The sequence below is a fragment of the Poecilia reticulata genome, linkage group LG5, assembly GCF_000633615.1.
Source record: "Poecilia reticulata strain Guanapo linkage group LG5, Guppy_female_1.0+MT, whole genome shotgun sequence".
Taxonomy (NCBI): Eukaryota; Metazoa; Chordata; class Actinopteri; order Cyprinodontiformes; family Poeciliidae; genus Poecilia; species Poecilia reticulata.
Genome location: NC_024335.1, coordinates 16,451,885 through 16,473,772, shown reverse-complemented (window position 1 = coordinate 16,473,772; position 21,888 = coordinate 16,451,885). Strand labels below are relative to the sequence as shown.

Sequence of the window (21,888 nt, the reverse complement as noted above, 5' to 3'; positions counted from 1 at the left end):
AAAAAATAAGCAATAAGTATCATTATCATAATAGTTCTACAAAATACTCTGATAAGAGAATCAGAATATAACTTATTGATCCCTGAGGGGAAATTGCTTATTTGTTGATAAGCCAGTCTGTCCAAATATTAGCAAATAAAAATATAACCACAAACGATATAAATACATATATTTTTTAATATCTACACAAGTGTGATATTATAAGTAATTCAGATATGACTTAAATATAAAATGAATTAATGGAATAAAACAAGTATGTACATGGAGATATGTTAATCTATTAAGAAATCTAAAAATGGCTCCAGAGTAAACTTAGACTTATGTGTATAATGTGACAATTCAATAAAATGAAACAATAAAGCTAATTCAGTACAATATATGTTTACAAAAATTAAGACTTTTTTTGTTTGTTTTTTTTTTTTTTTTTCAATTAGTCGAGCAAGTTTTGTTGCTCTCGACAAATTCTTTTGGCAACCAAAATGTCTCCGTGGGATCAGGAAGGTTGCTGGTTACTATCCAATATTATTAGTCCCTTGTGTTTCAGTGATGACTAAATATTAGCATTTTGTTCCTATCCACATTGCCTCTATCAGACATCATTTCATCACAGGCTGACACAAGTATTTTGGATCCACTTGGTTCAGTTTGCGACATCATGGAGGGTCAGTCCTGCTTTAGACAGTCTGCATTCATCTCGTTGGCAGACAGTGGAGACAATACTGTCACCACAATGTCTTGTCAAACATTTCTTTGCTATTATACGGTGGTTTGAAAAAGATTTGCGTGGATTCTTAAAGTTGGCGGTGATCCGTAACGCTGTAGTCTCTTGTTCCTGGGCCTTGTGGATTTTTTTCCCTTCCAGTCCAGCTGCCGTTCGTAGAATATTTAACTCACCAATTTATTAATTATACCACCTGAACCCTTGCATTACAGCACCAGGCACCAATGAATATCTCAGAGAACTTGCAGGACTCTTAAGCATTCAGACTTGGTTGTAAAGTCGCTGCTCACGGTCTGGACAGATGCAGCGTTAACGCTAAAACCTTTTTAACCGCAAATAACTTATTTACAAATAAATAGCTGTTTTATTGGCCTTGAAATAAGGACGCCCAACGAGACTCGACAGAGGTATGCAAATCAGACGATTCAAGGTGGAGGTTTAGGTGCTGCGGCGAACATTTCACGCCTCTCTGCTTCAAGCTCACCCAGGGAGCGAAGTCTTGCTGTGTGTATTGATCAACAAGCACTTTCAGAAGGCGAGGTGATAAAAATAAAGATGACAAGTCACTGAGCTGTGCTGCTACATTATTGAGCACAACTACCCCCTCTGAGTTATGCTAAGTTGAGCTGTTAATCATTTTTACTTCTCTGAGTTGGACCCTGTTTGGGTAAATGTCCTCGTTTCCTAGGTTTTCAATCACCAATGAGACTCTTTGATATTTCTTCAGCATTTAGCCGCAGTTTAAAGGTGTACAATGTAGTTGTTGAAAGTGCAAATTTTAATCCATTATTTTTATTTTATCCACCCATTTTTTAGAATTGAAGGAGGGCTGGAGCAAATTTCCAGGAATTAGTAGACTAGAGCTGTGAGAGATGGAGACATGCAAGACTAACAATCAGATTCATTTCAGTTCAATCCAAAAAATGCTTTATCGATCCCAAAGGGAAATTAAATGTTGAAACTCATACTAATTGAAAATTCTTCAGAGTTATTGCAGACGGTCCTGTAGTGGTCTGTATTACAGCAAATTTGTAGAAGCTTCTGACTGAAGCTGTTCTGTATCTTCTGACTGAAGACAGAGAGTGTCTTAGCAACAATTCTAAGAAGAACTGTTCCACTGTTCAGAGTTTTATGTTGTAAACCACCAAAAAGTAGCTCAAGTCGATTGAATTTTTTATTTTTTTTTCCAATTTTTTTCCCCTGAAAAACTCTGAAATTTGACATGTTTTTGACTCAATATTTCACAGAGCTACATTTCTCTGTAATTACAACTGCATGTCTTTTTGGGAAAGTCTTCACCAACTTCACACATCCAGAGTTTTTCCGTTGTTGTCACAAAGTACCTGGAGCTTAGTCAGATTGGTTTTAGGTTTGCACTTTGACTGGGCCATTGTAGCACATGAATATGCTTCGATCGAATCCGTTCTGTTCCGCCTTGCTGTGGGATTTGAGTTGCTCTCCTGGAAGGTGAACTTTTCCTCTTAAGTCATTTGTGTTCAGGGTTCATGCAGGCCAAAAAGTTAATTTTTTTTTGTCTTAATCCAACTTGAATATTCTCCACTAGATTATGTGCATTTGTGAGATGTTTAACCCTGAGTTTCATGGCCTGACTTAACCCTGCTTTAAACTTCTGAACATCTTGATTTCTGACTTTTCTGCTGTGTTCCTTGCTTCCATCGTTCCATTCTTCTTCTTCTATCTTTTATCTTCTGTCTCCCAGCCTTCAAAGAACTGCTGTCTTTGCACTGAGATAAAGCTACGTGTGTAATTTTATCTCCTGTCATTCTTTTTACTAATTAGCATTCCCTCGGAGGTTGCCTGTCATTCAGGTTCAGATCTTCATCCATGTTCCAAAGGGCAATTAATTTTATAGAAAGTCACAATAAAAACAATACTCCAACAATTAATATATAACTATAGGTCAATGCTCTAAATTCCTCTGCTTCAACCAATAGAAGTTAAAAACACAAAACTTGACGATCAAAAACATATAAGTGCCAGTAGGACTAAAAAGGTAAACATTAAATAAACCAACAATGACATATTTCAAATGTGAAAGAGACAACACACCATTTAAATTAACTCAGTGGTTAAAAATACAAACCCTTTCCATCCCAAGAGGGAAATAGCACTAGGAATAAATTCATGCTCATACCTATTGCTCCAAACAAAAGGGAATGAAATAAAACATGTGTGCAAAACTTTGTTGACATTCCACTAAAGTCGAGAAAAAAAAAAAAAATCCCAATGGTGGTGTTTCTATTATTTAAGAAAAGCAATTAAAATCAGACATGAATAAGTTTGTTCACGTGAAAAGTCATTAGAAAATGCGCTGCGCCATCATCCTCCTCCCACTTCCTGTCGCCTTCTTTGTGTTTTCCGCCAGTAGTAACATCCGGTTGTTGATCACGACTGGTGTGATGCAAAAAAAGTTTCTCATGTTGAAGTTTATCCTTTAATGCACTAATGTTGATGCAACTCATCCGAGCACAAAACTTGAGTATTTTCAAAAGTGCCATTTAAGTCTATAAGCAGATTTATTTTTGTAATTCCAATTTGCGCAATAATATGGTGAACGAAAACGCAGCTACCGACGTAGGAGTAAATGAAAGCCCCGATTGTCAGATTTTCATTGGCTAACATTTTGTTTGTTGGTTTTTTTCTATTATTGTAGAACAGCTCCAGCTGAAAGTTGTTGTCTTTTTCTGTGTCAGTGGAGCCCCATGGGCTGAGGCTGCAGTCTGTGAGGGATTACAGATTACAGGAGCCAGTGGTCTGTCCCCACAGCGGTGCACCAGCCTGGCCCAGATGGAGCTCTCTCCCCAGGTCCTTGTATTATTAATGTTCCATCGAGATGAGGAACGATGCCATAGTCCAGCTCATCTCCTCCTGCTCCCCGGAGGACACCTGCTGCCTCTGTATCACGCACAGGTTACATATCTATTAGACAAAACATTCTATATAAATAGCCGGCGCGCTGACGTAACAAATCACACGCCAATCTCCAGAGGTCGTTCAGACGACGTTTGAAGCATGGCGCAATGAACGCTCCTTCATCTTTAAGAAACATTTCAGAAAGAGACTTTTTTTTTTTCCAATAATCTCCATTACCGGTCATTAGCATCAAACTCCAACATCAAAGCACCTAGGAGATCAGACTCATTGTCGAGTGTTTACTGACGTGTGGCGATGGCCCACGTGGGATTCTCACCGCCCGCTGTTTGTAACTGTTTGGCCCGATATTAATATACGGGGATGTGACGACAGCTTACACAGAGGCATCAACCTCGGCGGGGGGTCTGCTGTCAGAGCGCCCTTAGAAGGTGAATTGATTATCAGCTTTGACAAGGAAAATGATGTCCCAGTTCTGTCAGGGCCAGCAGAACTCCAAGTGAAGTAGATCCCTTTCAAGAAGTGAAACGCTTACATCTCTCCTGCCTCGCCGGACCAATAACAGCCGCTTGGATTAGGCGCTCATCGCTGCACCATTGCCTTTATCCCTCTGTAGCAGACATCCAAACCACAAGCCAGAGCATGGGCATAACACGCACATACTTGCATATCCAGTTATTGTCTCGACACAGACAGGCCGATGCTTTAACGCACCGACGCTTTGTGCTGTCATGAAGCTGCTGCATTAGCAAAGGCTTTCAGTGGGAGACACACGCAGATGACCGCTCACTGTTGATCACTGAAGGGTAATGAACCCTTCTGTTCGACTGCAGGCGTACATAGCAGCGCGTGACAGGTTTTGATGCTACATTTGAGAGATATCCAGAGGGCTTCAGGGGCAGGGATCTCATTAGCTCACCTTTATGCCGCAGCAACTCTCGCCCCGTGTTGAAAATCTTTCTGGGACTGACGGGAAGGATATGTGCAAAGTGCAAGAGCCGTTATCTTTGTGATATAAAAGGTGGCACTTTTTTTTTTTTTTTAAGGGAGTGTAATTGGTTTCCATCTTTGGGATCTGTTCAAGAGTTAAAACAGAGCTCTGATTGGTTTGTTAAAGTTTGAGAATGGTATAAGTTAGGGGTCTCAAACTCCAGTCCTCAGAGGCCGGTCTCCTGTAACTTCTTCAGCACACCTGACTCCAATATTACCTCATTAGCATGGCTCTGTAGAACCTGACTGTATGCTAGATAAGAGAGGCAGTTTAGCCATTTAATTAGGACAAAGGACTTGTATAAAAGTTACAGTACTCTGGCCGTCAAGCACTGGAGCTTGAAAGTACTGGTATATAAGGCAAGGGTGTCATTTCATAATCTGACCCCTTGTCTCTATAGTAGAGTGACTACATGTTGGTCGATGTTAGTTAATGTTGGTCGATGGTGGCGACGGTGGTAAGATTTTATCCGGTGATCGGTGGGCTGCTGGTTTGAGCAACATCCACCTCTGTCGTTGTGTCCTTGGGTAGGAACCCTAACCTGCCTTGCCTGCTGGTGGTGGTCAGAAGGGCCGACAGCACGATATCTGCCTTGCTTTAGTCACGCTGCCCCAGGGCAGCTGTGGCTACAATCCAGTAGCTTGCCATCATCAGTGTGTGAGTATGTGCACTAGAACGACAACAACCGATTTCACTGTAAAGCGCCTTTGAGTGTCCAAATAAGTCAGATGTGACATGTGGCGAGTCCATCATCTGAAAAAGAAAATGAGTGGAAGAATGAAAAGTTAAGACATGGGTGGGTTAGAAAGAGTATTCATCAGAGGTTCATTTAACACAAGTAAAAAGGTGAAAAACTGTCTCACAATGTGCAACATGGGAGTGGCAACAATCTGCTGCGAAGGTAATAGGAGGCTGGGTGGAGGGAAACACAGGTCGAAAACAAAAAGTTAAATTCACTGCATTCCTTTGCTGAACCAGTGAGTCGTGCAGGACTCACACACGGCCCTTGAGACGTGTCTTTGAACACCGCTTGTGTACATCAAAGCGTACTCAGTTGTACACACAAAATCTCTCCAGAACGGAGAGTCTTTGGTAAGACTTGAAAATTGATATTCACACGTTCTGTCTGGCTAGTCTAAATGATCTATTATGCAGGAAGTGTTTGAAAACACATCAGTTTCCATGTCTGCAAGGATGGTGAAGATGCACCCCAGAACACTTCCAGATGCAATGCAATGCATTGAGCCAGACAGGCTTAAAAGCAAATGGTTGCCACACTTTTCAGATTTTCGTCGGTTTAGAAAAATAAATTGAAATCCGTGTATAGTTTTTCCCTCCACTTCTTTGTTCCCCACTGCTTGCAGATCACACAAGAGTCCACTACATCCACTGACTGGCGCTTATGGTTGTGATGTCATGAAATGGGGAAAGAGTCACATAATACGACTACTCTTTGTCAATCTAGGATTTAATTTGAATTTCATAATCAGAGTGGGGGAGAAGGAAAGTACAGAAGTGGGTGTTCTTCAAGTCTGGAGGTGCTGTGGTGCGGTCATTATAAATTCAGTCATTCAGAAAGGCTGGAGTGATTATGAAGCCAAACAATATTTTCTGAATAGCTAATCAAAACTTGGCACTCTCCTTTTCCGGACTTGCTAAGATTAATGTCGAATAATGACTCTCTAATTCTGACCTCGGGTTCAGGGGGACAAGTCTCAATTCTCCAGTAATTATACGCCGGCTTCTTTTCTCCATACTCCTCTGACCTCTCCCACTGCTTCACTGCTTTTCTTTTCTTTCTTTTTTCTTTTTTCTTTTTAGTTGAATTCTTGCTCCCCTACTTTTGTCTCATTTTAATGGAAATATTTTCCCTACTTAAGTCAGTCATCGTGGGTTGACGAAATACGCTCAGGATCAGTTCGTCGACTTCTCAAACTTTCTACACGCGGGTTTCCCATCGGGATGGCATCAATGAGGAACAAAAAAAGAAAGCAACAGCTTTGTGAAAGCTCTCATTTTCATCCCTATTTGAATCTAAAGTCGGCTGGGCGCCCGTCCCGGCCTCTCCCGGTTAAAAAACATTAAGCGTTCATTAAGGCCGCAAACACGTTTTCACATTTTGACACAGACGCAGATCAATTCTCCATCTCATTCGTCAAGGCGCTCAGATGTTCTGCTACCTGGCAGGTATGTGTCAGCGAGTTCAATCCATCACTGAACCTCCCCGCCGGAGAACTGACAGATGCACTTGTAAAAAGGTCCATCTATTCATGTTTTCCAATCAATTCAAGTCCCCACCCCTCGCCTGTTTGTCTATCAGAGCTTAAAAAGTCCAACCTGCTTCCTGGCCGACATAACAAGCAGCCACCCTTCCACTGTCTGTTTTTTTTTTTTTTTTTTTTTTTGCTGATTAATTCACCCGCATCTGTCATCTGTGACAGTTTGCCGAAGCCCCTGTAAAGGAACTTAAGGATTTCTTGTTAAATAGCATCGACGCGTTAAATCAAACTAAAGTAAACAGATCTTTGTCAGTCAAAAAATAAGAAGAACAACTTCGAGATCCGCCCAGCCTTCTCGCAGAGGAAGAGTGAAGCTTGCCCATGTAATCGCAAAGGTCGCGCCCCGCGAGCTGACGGGCGACGAGTAGTAAAATAAAACCACCCTCGGGGGGTGGGGGGGGTGAGCGGTCACTTCCCCAGCGGTCAAGTTGAGAGTCGGGTGTCCTACACCTGGAGCAGCGATAAACAAAAAGTCACATTGTTCCCTCTTGGGAATTAATTAACTTCATGTTGTGAGTTTTGAACTTTAGATTTTGAAACATCATCATATTGAATTGCTTTAGATTTTGTGGTTGCAGTGTGTAAATTGTAGCATGGCGGTATCCGGAAGTGAGTTATTATTTCTGCACACCTTTTTACTTCGTGTTGCTCATCATCCACTAATGGTTCGTCTGTAACCTTGGCAACACAAGCTGGAGGGCAATTGAATATTTTAGTAAAAAGATTCCAATGACGACTACAGTTGTCTAACTTCTTCGAGGCACACTGCAGTTTGACCTTCGCCTTGTCGGGTTTTTTTTTTTTTTGTCAGAATGATAAAAGAAGAGCAGTTCATTCTGAATGTTGGCGGCAACATTCAGCGTGAGAAGTAAACAAACAACGTCTCGGTGAGGATTCGGCTGTGGAGGAAGAGTGGAATTACAAACCACTACAGGCTTTGAACTTCTTACGTCTGCCGTCAGACAACTGAAGTGGAGGAGAGCGGAAAAACAAACTACTTCAAACGTGGGTAATAAAATAATAAGAAGCTGACTTTTGAATTTTCACTGGGATTTATTTCTGAAAGAAATTCTCTCTGTAGGACATTTTGGTTTAAAGAAAAAAAAAAAAAAAACGTGCAGGAAAATCCCAAAAGTTCACATGAGTCAATCGACTATCTGAAAGTCCCCAAAAATCAACTTCACTACAGTGCCTTGCAAAAGTATTCTTAAACATTTTCAGATTTTGCTACATTATAAGCACAAAATTCACGGTTTTTTATTGGTACTTCATAGGAACAGACCAACTTCTGTGTGTGTGGCCTGGGTAAGTTGCTCTCAACCCCTGAGTGGGTAGGAGGTGATCCAGAGCTTTCAAAATGTTACAAATAAAAAAAACTCTCTAAAATCTGTAGCAATGTACCCCAAAATGCTTCCAGCTGTCATTTCACAAGAATAGCTAATCTGTTCCAAAGAAACCCAAATTGAATTTATTGTATTTTTCATGATGAAATGTGGTATTTAAGTGGTATTATAAATTTTAATGCGTGTGTGAGCTGCTTTGAGTGTATAAGCATAAACTGTTTTACTTTGTTCAACCTTTTAGTGCTATGTTCAAAGTCTGGAACGAGGTATTTGTTACATCCAGAGGACTCTACAGAGTCAATAATTGAATACTGTAGACAAATCCTGGCTCATGCACATTTATTTATTTTTCCGATGCGGTGAAAGACGCCACCTGTTGAGCATATATGTTCAACAAGGAGAACACTCATGAACATGGAAGCACGCATCCAGAGACTCGAAAGGAAAACGGGAAAGGAGGGGGATGTTTGATGAAAAACGGAAAAAGATATTTGTTTTTGTCAGACAGCTTCGGGACGAATCTCGTAGATGTTAATGAGAGGCAATTAGTTTTGATTAAAAATGAGATTGCTCCCTTACTTCCAATGGAGCTATATCAAAACAAAAATAATGATTAATTTTTGTTGGCTTAAGACATTATTGTGGAGAGCAAAACTACCCAGGCAGCCAGGTTACAACAGCTCCGAGGCCAAAGTGGAGAGGAAAATAACCATTTATAGACGGAGCAAAGCGCTCACGTGGCGACGCTCAGGATGTAGTGAGTTAAAAGTTGTACATGAAATGTTTTAGAGTTTGCCTCGGTGCAGCTACTTGTTGAAGTGTTCATATCTCCTACCCTTTATGGTAACGCTGTATTTGAAGGGGTGTGCATAAGACTGGCATGAGACCGTCATAAACGTGACATAACACCTGTCATGAACATGAAAGAGTCTTTATGAATGATTGACTGATGTCATGAAGTGTCATCCAGTAAATGAGACTTTTGATGCAAAGTTGCATTAAAAGTTCATTAAAAGTGCAAATTTTGCATTGTTCAGTAAATAATTACACATTTAATTGCAAAGTTCCATTAAAACTTGCATTAAATCAGCTTCACTCATTTTGGAAGAAAATTTTTCACGTTTTTTCGACGGCTTTTGGAAAACAATGGGATCCAGAACCACTTATTGCCATCATCGGGGTCTCCAGTGCTTTGCCACCAGCCACTAAAAATGAGAAAATGGCTGTTTTGTTTGGTACAGATAAAAGGCTGATTTTCAGATTTTGGAAAAAGGACTCTGTGCCCACATTTGATCTGTAGTTGGAAAGACTGAGATATTGCAATGAAGACAGAGTCAGTGTGTTTGAGAAAATATGGGGCCCTGTAATAAAATTCCTTCAATGAAAGACTGTTAATGACAAACCCGCCAATGTCTAGCAGCTTGTGTAACTGTCTTTATTTTTTTGTTTTTTTATGCTTGTGGAATGATTTGGATCAATTTGTGGTGTATTTATCATGTTGTCTTGGCTGTGTAAGTGTTTTCTAATGTGCCGATTTGGTGCGGGTAGGAATTTGACATGTTGATGCATGTATGTCAATTTGGAAAAAATTCAATAAAATAAATATAAAAAAAAAAAACTTGCATTAAATGTGTCATTATTTACCGAATGACACTTCATAACAATCATGAAGTGTCTTTACTGTAGACTGTAAAGACCAATATGTTTGTCTTTCAACACAAAGTAAGAAATGTGTTCAAGGAGCTGAAGGAACTGTTCATATCAGGGGTGTAATGATAAATTTCAATGATGTCTAAAATACCCAAAACTGTCTGTGTGTGTTGAGTTTAGTATAAACTCCAATGTTTGCTCAATGAGATTAATAAATACCAATACTTTTGAAAATATGACTAAATGCCCTTTCTATGTGGTTATTGATAGAAGTCATTCTTCTTTGGTTGACCAGTGTCCTAAAGAAGAACATCACAAATGTGGACCTAACCTTACAGTTACCTAAAAAAAGAAGCAATAAATAGTTCTTATCGTTCACTTTAACTCGACATCGCCCATCCCTCGTACATATGTGTCTATCTTTGTTCCAGACTTACTTCTTTTTTTTATTTTTTCCATGGGTCTGTGCTCTCCCTCTGCAGCGTCCATTGTAATTGGGAAGTGGTGGTGTGAGATGGAACCATGTCTGGAGGGAGAAGAGTGCAAGACTCTGCCTGACAACTCTGGATGGATGTGCTCGTCTGGGAACAAGATCAAGACCACAAGGGTGAGAGCTCACACATATGTCGACATGCAACACACCTACGCTCCCAAAACACACACACTCACGTATGCAGGAGACGTCCAAACGCTCGCTGCGAGTGTGTGTGTGTGTGTGTGTGTACCGGTTTCATGTCTTTTAGGCCCTGACACACAAGCGTGAACGTATTACCGTTATCCCAAAGAGACATTACGAGTCAGTTTAAATCAGCCACATTTATCTGTCAAACTGTATCTCAACACTTTTATTGAAAAGTATTTCCGTCGCTTCCTGCTTCTGTAAGAAGTTCTGCGATCTTTGCAGATTATTCTGACATAGGTCTGGGCCTTCTGTATGACAAGGTGTGGTTCTGTTCGGACAGGGCATCCAGTATGAGGAACCGAAGCGTTAAACAGTAAACATGTAAACACATGAACTCCACATTCCTCTCAGAGATCAGGTTAAGGACCAGTCTGCGTCTCTACTGCCTCTTAGCTGCATAAACTGATTCCAAACGCAGCATATGAATAGAAAAAGGAGGTAAAACCTAAATAAAATAAGTTGATCAGCTGAATTGCATTCACTTCCTTCCCTTACCTTTCAGTGCTTAGACACGGTGACTTTAAATAAAAGCGGAGACTAATGTGATCGGAGGGGCAGCATTGGGCTTCCCAAGGCTCTTAGGTAGATTTGTTTGTCGTCATTTAGAGGTAAAAGTTGAGCTGGGCTTTCTCGCAACCACCGCTGTCAGAAACGTTCAAACAGGACCTGGGGTCTTTTCAGCCCTTCAAGGTAAGGCCGAGCACTTAGATCTTCTCTAAAGAATGCATCTCTAATTTTCAGTCCGGTCCTTTGCACAATTTGAAGTGAATCTTAAATGTAGTAAAACTTATTTTGGTGAGTTTCTTCTTCTTCTTTTTTTTTTTTCCTTGTTGTTTTTTTTCCCGGTTAGATCATTGAGGAATGTAAACGTTCTGCACATAAAGGGAAAACAAAGTGCCGCATTAAAACGGCTTTGGCCTAAAATCTCTAAAGAGGGCCAGTAAAAAGTCAGGCCTGAGGCTGCTTTTCAACCCAATACACACATGTCCTTCTTCTTTCTTGACCCTCTCTTTGCAGAACACCCAGCCATACTCCCCTTTTTAGCTTCTGGAAGCAAAATGCAGAGGATGCGTCAACAGAAATTGAGCTGCATTCTTGCTTCTGTAAAGGTTAGTCTTTTTCTTAAGCTCTTCTGTCTTTTTTTTTTTTTTTAATTATTATTGTTTTGTTTTGTTGTCCTTCACACACATCGGTCCACATATAAATATATATGCGCTTCAAGTGTCAGGTGGTAGGAGTGTGACCGACTCATGTTCAGTGACTTCCTATTAACCTAAATACTCAGTGCAAAACAATCAAGTGTGTGTTTACATGCTGTGCATGATTAGGCAGGAGTGACACAAATACAGATCACACCGCCACCCACTGTAAATATTTATCATCCAGCGCAGGCAGCGCATGCATAAATGATGAGCAGGTTCTCATATTTTCTCACGGGGAAAGATCGCACATACATCACGAAACGGGCGGCGTCCCAGTGGGTTGGTGTTCGCACGGCGGCGCGGTGCCATGGAAACGCACTCGCAGTCAGAGCCCCTCCTTCCTTTCATTGCCTCTTTTGTTCCGGACCCCGTTCTTGCTATCAGCCGCTGCGTATGTTTGATTACAGAGCCTCGCGCTGGTCTGCCGGTCCCATTAGGGACTAATCTGCGTCCTGCTACGTGCTCCCGTCGTTTCGTCTGTGCGTTCCTCCGAGCGTGGGCAGGCCGTGTGTTTCTTGTGTTTGATTTGCGCCGCTGTTTTTGTGGGCACACAAAGTGAGATTGCGAGGCATGCCCCCTTTCCGTTGTGTGTCGTGTTATCAGAGGCCACTCGATATCCTTATTCCCTTTAGAGGGTCTTGTTGAAGCAGCTATCAGCGTCCAGCGTCCACAGGGTTTTTTTTTTTTTTTTTCCTGCTCTCTGGTCTGTTTTTTTTTTTTTTTTTTTCAATTAGCACTCATTGTCCATCTGCCTCTCTGGTCAAAATGTCACATCTGTCACGAGGCCCTGCAAAAGTATTGATACCTATTTAAATCTTTTCACATTTTTCACCTTTGCGGTGACAACCTTCGATGTGTTTTATTGGGATTTGATGTGATAGACCACGAGGAAGTGTAATCATCTTGCACTGAATTCCCAGCTGACATGATGCGAGAGTTTGGCTCTGCTTTGCTAAGCTAAGGAGGGGATTTTGTTGCTCATTCTGAAATAACTAAGGCTTAGTTAGAGAGAGTGGACAGAATCTGTGAAGGCTCTTTTTTCAATATCTGACATATAATCCAGATTGGTTTTTATTTAAGTGGAGAAGAGAACAGGCTTTCAAGGTTTTGAATTTAGTTTTAATAAATCTTAAGGCCTCGTTTAATTTTTATTGCGGGATTTATGTATTCTGAGATGGACTGGATTCCAGTCTAGATTTTGCAGTACTCTGCCTCATGTTTGTTTCAACCACTATTAGTTAAAACAACTTTAAATAAACCATTGATGGGCTACGCTTCCATCTTGTCCCACCTGAGATGTTTGATTTAATCTCTCAAATATTCCATCTGTTCATTCATAATTTTTCATACTTCCTTTCATACTTGTAAATGTATTCTGTGTGGGTTTTATTTTTATTCAGTTTGTAGACTGGTTTTTGTGCGACGAAAAAGGGTTGCTGATGAAAAATTTGAATAACGTTGAATGTTTTGGTCTACGTGCAAAACACTATTTGTGGCGGCAGGCAAACGTTGCACTTTAGCACCTGTATGCTGAAACGTAGTGCTGATGTAAGTGACAGAGTGAAAGAAACCTGGAAGAGAGTCTGACAGCTTCAATACGACCTGGGAGTCGGTACAGCAACCCTAAACCTACAGCTGGAGATATAATGGGACAGTTCTGATCAAATCAGTCTCTGGGATTTTTCAGCTGATTTAGAGTCATTTTGATGAGCTGCATCCAAAAATCTCATTGGTTTTGCTCAATCAGGTCAATTTTCTGGTCTGTGGAGCAATGTGAGCATCAAAATGCACGACTTGTTCTCGCATCTGGATCCTGAGAATCTGGATCAGTGAGTGTCGAGCAGCTGGAGAGAGACTCCATCAGGACAGGAAAGAGATGGAGACTTTTACACAATGAAGACAAAATGTTCAATTCACATGGACTTACCCTCATCAGTGTTTATTATCCAATTTACAGAAGTCCAAGTTTGTAACATTTAATTCATACAATTAATTGGAAAAAAAAAATTTTTCTCCTAAAACAGTTTTTTTGGATGAAAAATATTAACAGAATTTAAATGTGCCAAAAATGTCATCAGTTTAGTCAGAAGATCAGATTTCTCTAAATCAATTTAGAATAAAAACCTGGCCTGATTGAGAAAATGGATGTCATTTTTGCATTCAGCGGAAATACTTCAGTTGCACAACAAAATGTAAAAAAAAAAAAAAAGAAGGAAAAAGTTAAACGGTGTCTTACTTTTCTATGCCGCGGTGCGCTCTCCATCTACATCCAAACAACTTGCTCTGTTAGCTGCTATTATCTCCCCTTGCAGGATTTTAGTTTGCTCTAAAACTATCAGTAAATTGCCATGCAGCAGGTGTTTTAAAGTTGAATTTCCATTTATCAGTAAAATTGGCATGAAAAAGCAGGAAGCCAGTGAAAGTCAGTGGCTCACACCCGTGTTTCTCCTTTTTTATGTCTTTCAGAGGGGGAGTCCTTCACTGCCTGTTCTGTGTCAGCAGACAGGACAGACGCTTTTGTTTGTGGAGGTCACAGTGAGAGCAATGCTGGGGAGCAACCTCCAAAAAAAGTCTCGCCCGCCATATATCTACATTACGGGTTTTGCTGGCCAAATAGTCCAATCTGTTTTTGCTTCAAAATAAAACCATAGGAACAAGCAGCTGGAGTTTAGAAAAAAGAAAATGTTCCATCTCCCTTATTTAAGGCTATAAGAAACGACGGTTGTTTGATCACCTCACTGTCTGTACAAGAGTGGAGATAAACATTTTGTCTGAATAAAGAGAAGAATGTAATGTCACCCTCATCAGGCATCCTGTCAATTTTAATATCATTTTTGAAATATTCTCACTGCCCGCGTAAACTCTGCGTTAGTTTCAGCTGTTAAAGAAAACAGAAATGCCAACCTTGATAAATGGTTCCGCTAAAGTAGGTCGATATGAAATTCACATGTAAAAAACACCACAGCTTTTACAAACACTTCATTAAAAATAACCAATAACAAGATACAGCAAAGCATGTATGACTCCTGCAGCTGCAGGAAAATATATTAATATTAAATTGTACCTGTTTTATTGATAGAATTACACTGATTTACACCTACTGAATTAGGAATATTAGCCCTTTTAGATGTTTTGTTCTTTGTAGAATAAAAGAGTTTTCCGTTTCAGCTCTGTTCAGGCCTGTCGCTTGCAATAGTTCTGGTTAGACGACATGATTTGTGCTCAGGTTCTGACCAGCATTTTTAGCTCTCAGTTCTCCAAGCAAGTCACAGGAGCGCTTGACATTCAGGGATTCTGCAAATGTTTTACTCGTGAGGGTTAAGTAATAATACAGAGATAATGTTTCTGTCAGACGTTCCAAGCACATCGTCTCTCTCACAACTCAACCTCCTTAAATCAGTCCGCGGTGTGGTTTCAAGCACGATGCTTGATGTTTGGCCCTGAAAAACCACTTCAAGCTAATGCTGCACTTTTAATATTTTACAGGGAATAAAAATGCTCAAACTTTTTCTCCCTTGGAGAAAATATGATGCTTCTAAAATAGTAAAAGAGGTGATTTTCTTCTTTGACAAACTTTATGCTCACAAACAACAGCTTGTCATTGCTTCTGTTTTCTGGCTGACTTAGTTTGAGCTTTGGGTTGTTCTTCCTTTTATTTAATTTTTTTTTGTCAGTCGTTTTAATATTCCACAACAAAATGTCGTCATAAAAACTTATACTATATTTAGGTCACTTTAACACATGATTATGTATGTGCTTTAGTAAAAGTGATGGGTAGCGCCGCTTTAGCATCGACATCATGACCATCACTGTTTTTTTTACAAGCAGAAATATTTGTCTGGGAGGAGGAGAGCAGAGGTATTCTATTATCCAGTGACTCTGATACGTCCTCCAGCTTCTCATTCAAATCACATTAAACCACAGAAATGTTTATATCCTACCAGAAAATTTCTTAACGTTTGAAAGAGTCACTTGCTTCGGCTTGATTCTGGCAACTGAATCTGTGCCTATTACGAAGCATAAAACCTAAATAGACTAGCCTTATTTCATCACCACTTTTTTTACTCCACAGCTGTTATGTGAGCCACATTGTTTGTTAAAAGGAGCAGACAGCTCTTATTCAAATAAATAACCCATCTGCGAGGACAGTCTGAGAGCAACGGACCTGCGGATTCGTCAGACATCTTTGTTCTCACATGTTGCTGTAGCACTTTGTACAACCGTGACATAATTAGTTGAGGTGAAGCAGGAATGATGCGCTCCAGCACCGCTTGATCCCGTTGCTTCTTCTTGAACAGCATCAACACTAAAGACAGGAAATGATACAGTGTGCCATCATAAATTATATGTTTAGCATAAAAGGCATGAGTTTTCTCAACAGCACGAGTCTGTACAAAGATTGATCCTTTCTCCTCCGGCATATTTATAGATGTTTTGAGCGAAGTAGTTCACTCTAAGTGGCCCCTAATTAAATTATATATATTTCTTTTCCCATTGTCACTGTTGCATTAAATAAATCTTGACGCATTTTTGGTGTCTGGTGTCTTCTGTTTTTATGAGGGAGTGGTGTTTAGTGGAGCCGCGGGAAGCCAGTTCTCCACAGGCGCAGCTGACTTGTTGAGCACTAAATAAGGAAGGAGAAGAGAGTCGACTATGTTTGCGCCGAAGTCTTCCACTGAGGCAATTGTCCTTGGACCGCACCAACTGTAGTCGGAGTAAATTACAGTTTAATGCAGTAAACAAATTAGAATGCAGACATCTAATTTGCCGGCAACGACGAGCAGACAAGCAGGAAATCCTTGAGCGATCTACGGCTACCTGCCGGACTGTTCGTTTCAAGGGGACTGAAACGAGCGGAGGACACGGTTAGTCTCTCTTATACGTCCGTGTGGGTTGATATTTCCATACCGCATCTCCTTTTCCTGCTAACAAACCACGAGGGGATCTGGGTTTTGAGACGGACCGTGATCCTTGATACGCAACCTGCTTCCTCTGCTGGTCTTGCGAGGTAATTTTGATATGGCTGCCAGACAGCTGAGATGATACAGATGCAAATATGGGACAGATGAGCCGAAAGGCTTACTGTGCCGGAGAAACATGGGAGAAAACAGGATTTATTTATTTATTTCAAGGGTACACTTTGTTGAGATCTGGAGCAAAATGTTTTAATCTAAAACAACTTTTTAAAGTATCTATAGAACATCATTAGCGAATGATAAATAGATGAGCACTGTTCTCAACTTAACTTTGGTTTGCAGGCGATTTATATATCTGCGCTAACATGTATTTCTGCCTTTTTGGCACTTTATGATAGATTCCCACCCAAAGAAATCACTTTACTTTCTTTCTGGATGAAAATCCTTAAAAAATCAAATCATTTGTTTGCTGCATCATACATATTAGGCGTATCTAATGACATTAAATACATATTTTGTTCCCCAAACCCTTTGATTGAAGCGTTATCTTCTTCTACTGTTAGCAGATCAAACAGGCAGCATCTATATCATCTCTGAATGTCCAGGTTGCCTGAGTCTTGGCTGGGCAGCAATATCTGTCCACCAGCCAGGCTATCTCCACACCAACCATTGCTATACTGGCCAATGGTTGGCTTTAGTCACACTACTTCCATTAAGACTTTGGGTTTCAGCCCAGAGATGCCCCACAAATCCAGGACATACAAGTATAGACAATGCAGCGAGCAAACTGTCTAATTACAAGCATAGAAGATGCCAGTGTGTCAGCTTGCCATAGAGCCAGTCAAAAACAAAACGACAGCAGCATCTTCGTTGTAGTTTTACATGCTTGCAGCTGTGAATATTCTATCCGGTGTAACACAAATCATTCCGTAAATCATGTCTAGCTCGCTTCACAGTATGCATTTAACTTATACATTTTTTTTTCACTGCATTATCTTGAAGAAGCAGAAGAACTTGTAAAATCTGCCTTTAATTGTGTTCAATTGCTCAAATGATCTCCAAGACACTAAATGGGACGAAAGGGAGGCAAGAAACTGCAGAACTCTAGTAGACGCAGACATACTGCACATTGTTTTTATCGAGCTTCGTGTCGAGCAGGATGCTGAAAAGCAGAACGTTCAATAGCAGTCTCAAGGCTGCACAAAGCACCATTGAGACGAGTTCATGTCTGCAGCTGATGATGAATTAAACGTCCCTGAACCAAAGTCATGGAGAGACGGCTCAGACTCGGCAGCGTGGGCTTCGATTTAGCAAGGCCAGAGTCATTTTTATCAGATTAGAGGAAAATCCGTAGTTTGCCTGTCTGCTCAGAGGCGCTAATAGAGACGGTTGCAGGGCCGTACGGGGAGTCTACATATTGAGAGACACAGTCAGTCATTTAACAAGGGTAATTACATAAGCCAGACATACACAGCATGGAAACACACCGCGGTGTGTTTATTAGAGTCATTCTTCTTAGTGTTAAACAGCTCACACGAGCTTTTTAGCAGAAGGCCAAACCTGGAGATGAGACGAAGGTTTACGGAGCTCTGGAGTCTGAAAAATCTCCTGGTCAATTCGCCCCTTTGCCAGAACACACTCCATCTCTGACCCATCCGCTGCCATCTCGTTCAAACCTACTTCCATTTTGCATCCATGCGTTTAATCATTTAATCATTTCTTAGTATTTGTATTGATTGTGGAGATGAAAAGTCATTAAATGCTTACTTGTAATCTAATTTAGTTGTATGCTATTTGCTGGAAACTTTACATCAAATTAGGTTGCCATGGGTTACTGCTCTGATCCCTGTTTAAGCCATTTGACTTGAGTTTGAATTCATCTTATGCAACTCTAAATGACCTCCTACTTGTGGATATTAACTATTTGTCATCCTCCAGGCTCCAGGCATAACATTATGACCTAGTATCAAACCATTATTTCCACATCCTTGTGGCTTTCTGAAAGAGACCACAGACATCAGGAATGGTATGAGAGTCGTACGCAACAAACTGTGGTACAAAATGTAATATTTCATTGAGAACCTGCATTAACTTTGGCTACAGGTACCCCCCATGGCCGTGACACTGGTTTGGCCTCTTTCTTTCTGGGACCAGTAAACTGGAAGCCAACCACATGAGATTCTTTGACAAAGCTGCTGCTGGCCACCTGAATCATGCTCGTCAGGCTCTCGACGCCATTTTTTGCATTTCTTTAGATAGAAAACTTTTTAAAACAATTTGAATATTGGACTTGAACCTAGTGAGCGGTTTGATCAGTTGGAGTGCAACGAACTTACTTTTTTGTCAGGTGCCTTTACATGAAGTGTTGTGAATTGGCGCTATGTAAATGAACTGAATTGAACTGAACCTGGCTCTTGTCAAACTCACTGGAATCCTTAAACTCACCGACCTTTTCTGTTTTTAACACATTAACTTGCCGCCTAATGTCTCCAACATGATGCATGATGAAGGGACGATCGGGGTTATTCATGTCACAGTGGTCATAAAGTTATGCCTTGGTGGAGTTGGATAATTCCTGAGAATTGTTGATTGTCACAGCAGATACGAAACATCCTCTTGATGAATATGAATGGACCAATGATTGGTAGGAGATATTCTGCAGCACTATTTAATTCCCAGAAAATTATAGGACTAAAAGTACGAAATGGCAAAGGGACGAAGTAACCAGCACCACTTCAAAAGAGTCCTCTTGTTTTAGAAATACAGCAATTTTTGGGGGGAGGTCTAACTTTTGCTCTCTCTAAGCATCTGTTTCTTCTCTCTCCTCCTCCTTTTCCACCCCTGTGTTTCAGATTCACCCCAGGACCTAACAGCGAGCTCCCGGTTGCAGGACTGCGCGCCAGACTCCCTACCCTTTCTGAACTTTTTGTCTCCTCCCGTTGAACTGACTAAAACTATCACATCCGCGGCTACCGACTGGCTTACCCCGGGACTGCGGAAGGGATATCCATCCAGATAAAACAGCTTTGCTCACTTGGTGCCAAGGATTTGAAACAGCACTAATCCCCCGTTTGATCAATGAGCCCTGCGTCGGTGACTCTCTCCTCTTCCTGTAGCCAGTTTCCAACTTGCTCTCTTTCTGTTTCCTCACCCTGTCTTTACCTGAAAGCCTGATGCAACTTAGCAGGGACTCATTTAGAGGTTGGTAAAATGTTTTGAAGACAATCTACCGGCCCACCCGGAAGGTGAACCGGTCGAGGGGGGGCACACAAGACTAAACTTGAGACTCACACAAGTGGTTGCGCAGTGGAGTCAAATCGACCCTCATTTTCTGTTATTTCTGTGCAGAAATCATTCGTGTTTGACTCGCTGATGGAGACAGATGCCATTTCTGTGAGTGCAGGAGAGGCAGGACTTTCGGTAGCTTGGACCTACTGGCTGCCGGTGATTAGATACGAGGACTCTCCTTCTCCTGGTCTGACTTTATGGCCCCGAGCTTCGTCCTCTGTAAGGGACACATTGACTTTTACTGCCGGGCATGCCCAATGTAGATTTCATGAGCACCACATTTATTTTATGTAAGATCATTTGTGTAAATAAACACATAAATACACAAAGTACGCTGTAAGATGACAGATCCAAGAGGCTGATAAATGTGCCATCCTAATAAAACATCAACAAGTTCCAACAGGAGCTGCTTCACAATGTACGCTTTTGTTGGGGCTGCAAATGAATTGTAATGATGAGTTCTGGGATACTTTTTTTTTTCTTTGTCATTCAGCGATGCTTTCGGTTGGGCACCGGCAATGCTTGATGAGGAAAAACAATGTATAGAACTGCCTCACGTGTGGAAAAGCAGAGCTGATGACACTTCTCGACCTGTTGGGCCCAGACGCAGCAGGGACTCGCAGCAGCTGTGGATAAAATATGAGCATGATCATAAGAAACGGGAGTCGTGTCTCTCTCACGCACGGTAGACGGAAGATTTGCTTACGACAGAGAGAAAGTATTAGTCCCAATGGAGAAAAATAGCTATCCCCCAGTAGATATAAGACAGCCTTATGATAAATAAAATTGGTTTTCTATACTGAAATGTTGTCTGCCGTTTCTCCCGAACGTCGTCGTGAAAGATGTTCCTCTGATCACGGTTTGATATGTCGTAATATGCGGGTGGAAGATCTTGTCGAAGTTTCATTTGCATCATGTGATAACATTGTGTGAGCAGAGTTTGTTTTGTTTTTTTTGGGGGGGGGGTGTTTTTTTTTTGCTCGAGTAAACAGACAATCAACTTCTGCGCAAGGAGAGTTTGAAAATGACTTCCGGGCACAAGACACAGCGGCGTCTGCCGCAGTCACAAACGAATCTGCGATGCTTCATTTACACAATCCCCTCGGCGGCAGAGTGGATTTATCAAAACAGAACATTCAATTCATTCATGCAATTAGAATAAAGATTTTCAATATCGGCTAGGGGGCGGGCAAAATTCCAGATGATTTTCAATATCAGCCTCCTCTCTCTCAGCTGATATTAGATTCGTCTCTGCTCCCCGTGGACGAGCTGGCGCACATTCATCATTTAGGAACGTGGCTAGTTTGGTGGCGCACGGCGCCTCGCTGAGCAGTCACAGAAGGTATGAAAGAGACAGACACATCAATCTCCCAACGGCCTTGCCAGAATCATGAAGGAATATGCAAACTACGGAAACAAAAAGAAAAAACATGCGAGAGCTGTTTTCCGCCTTGGCTCCTCGGTGGGTGGTTTTTTTTGTTTTTCAGATTTTTCGTGGAGTTTAACTTGACTTAAAGAAAGTTAATTGGAAGAGTTTGTGATTGGGTCGCACTGAGGAGTTGCCTGGCAACCAGACTCGTCCGATTCTCAGCCTTACCTCAAGAAGTCAAAAGTGCAATCTTTTCCTGTTTAGCAACAACTTCACATCTGGGCGCTAGCAGGTCATGCTAGCACCTTTTAGCAAGCTACTCCAGGGAAATGTTAGGTATTTTCATTTTGTCTAGATGAAGTCAGAGGAAGCAAAGAAGCTGTGAGAAGCTTCTTAATGGAGAATATTTTCTATAGAGGCATTTCAGTTATTTATTCAAGATGCTACTATTCAATATTTAGCTCTTTTGTAGATCAGGATGTTGATTCATTTCTGCCTCGGGATCATTTAGGTTGTTGAATGGACCTGAAGCTGACATCAGCAGAGACTGCGCTT

The 21,888-nt window shown here is 41.1% G+C and overlaps 1 protein-coding gene across 3 annotated transcripts in view; it reads left to right on the top strand.

Annotated features, from left to right (window-relative positions):
* Positions 1–20,769, top strand: part of tafa1b (TAFA chemokine like family member 1b) — a 40,518-nt gene extending 19,749 nt beyond the window's left edge. Inside the window, exons 3-5 of one of the 3 annotated variants that reach the window (XR_533745.2) lie at positions 10,359–10,483; positions 11,576–11,667; positions 19,529–20,769. Coding sequence is in view for 1 of the 3 variants with exons in the window: in XM_008409568.2 (XP_008407790.1) it covers positions 10,359–10,483; positions 19,529–19,546 (143 nt within the window). In the remaining 2 variants the exon portion in view is untranslated. The other 2 variants (XR_533746.2, XM_008409568.2) reach the window with 2 other exon arrangements.
* Positions 20,770–21,888: the final 1,119 nt, after the last annotated feature.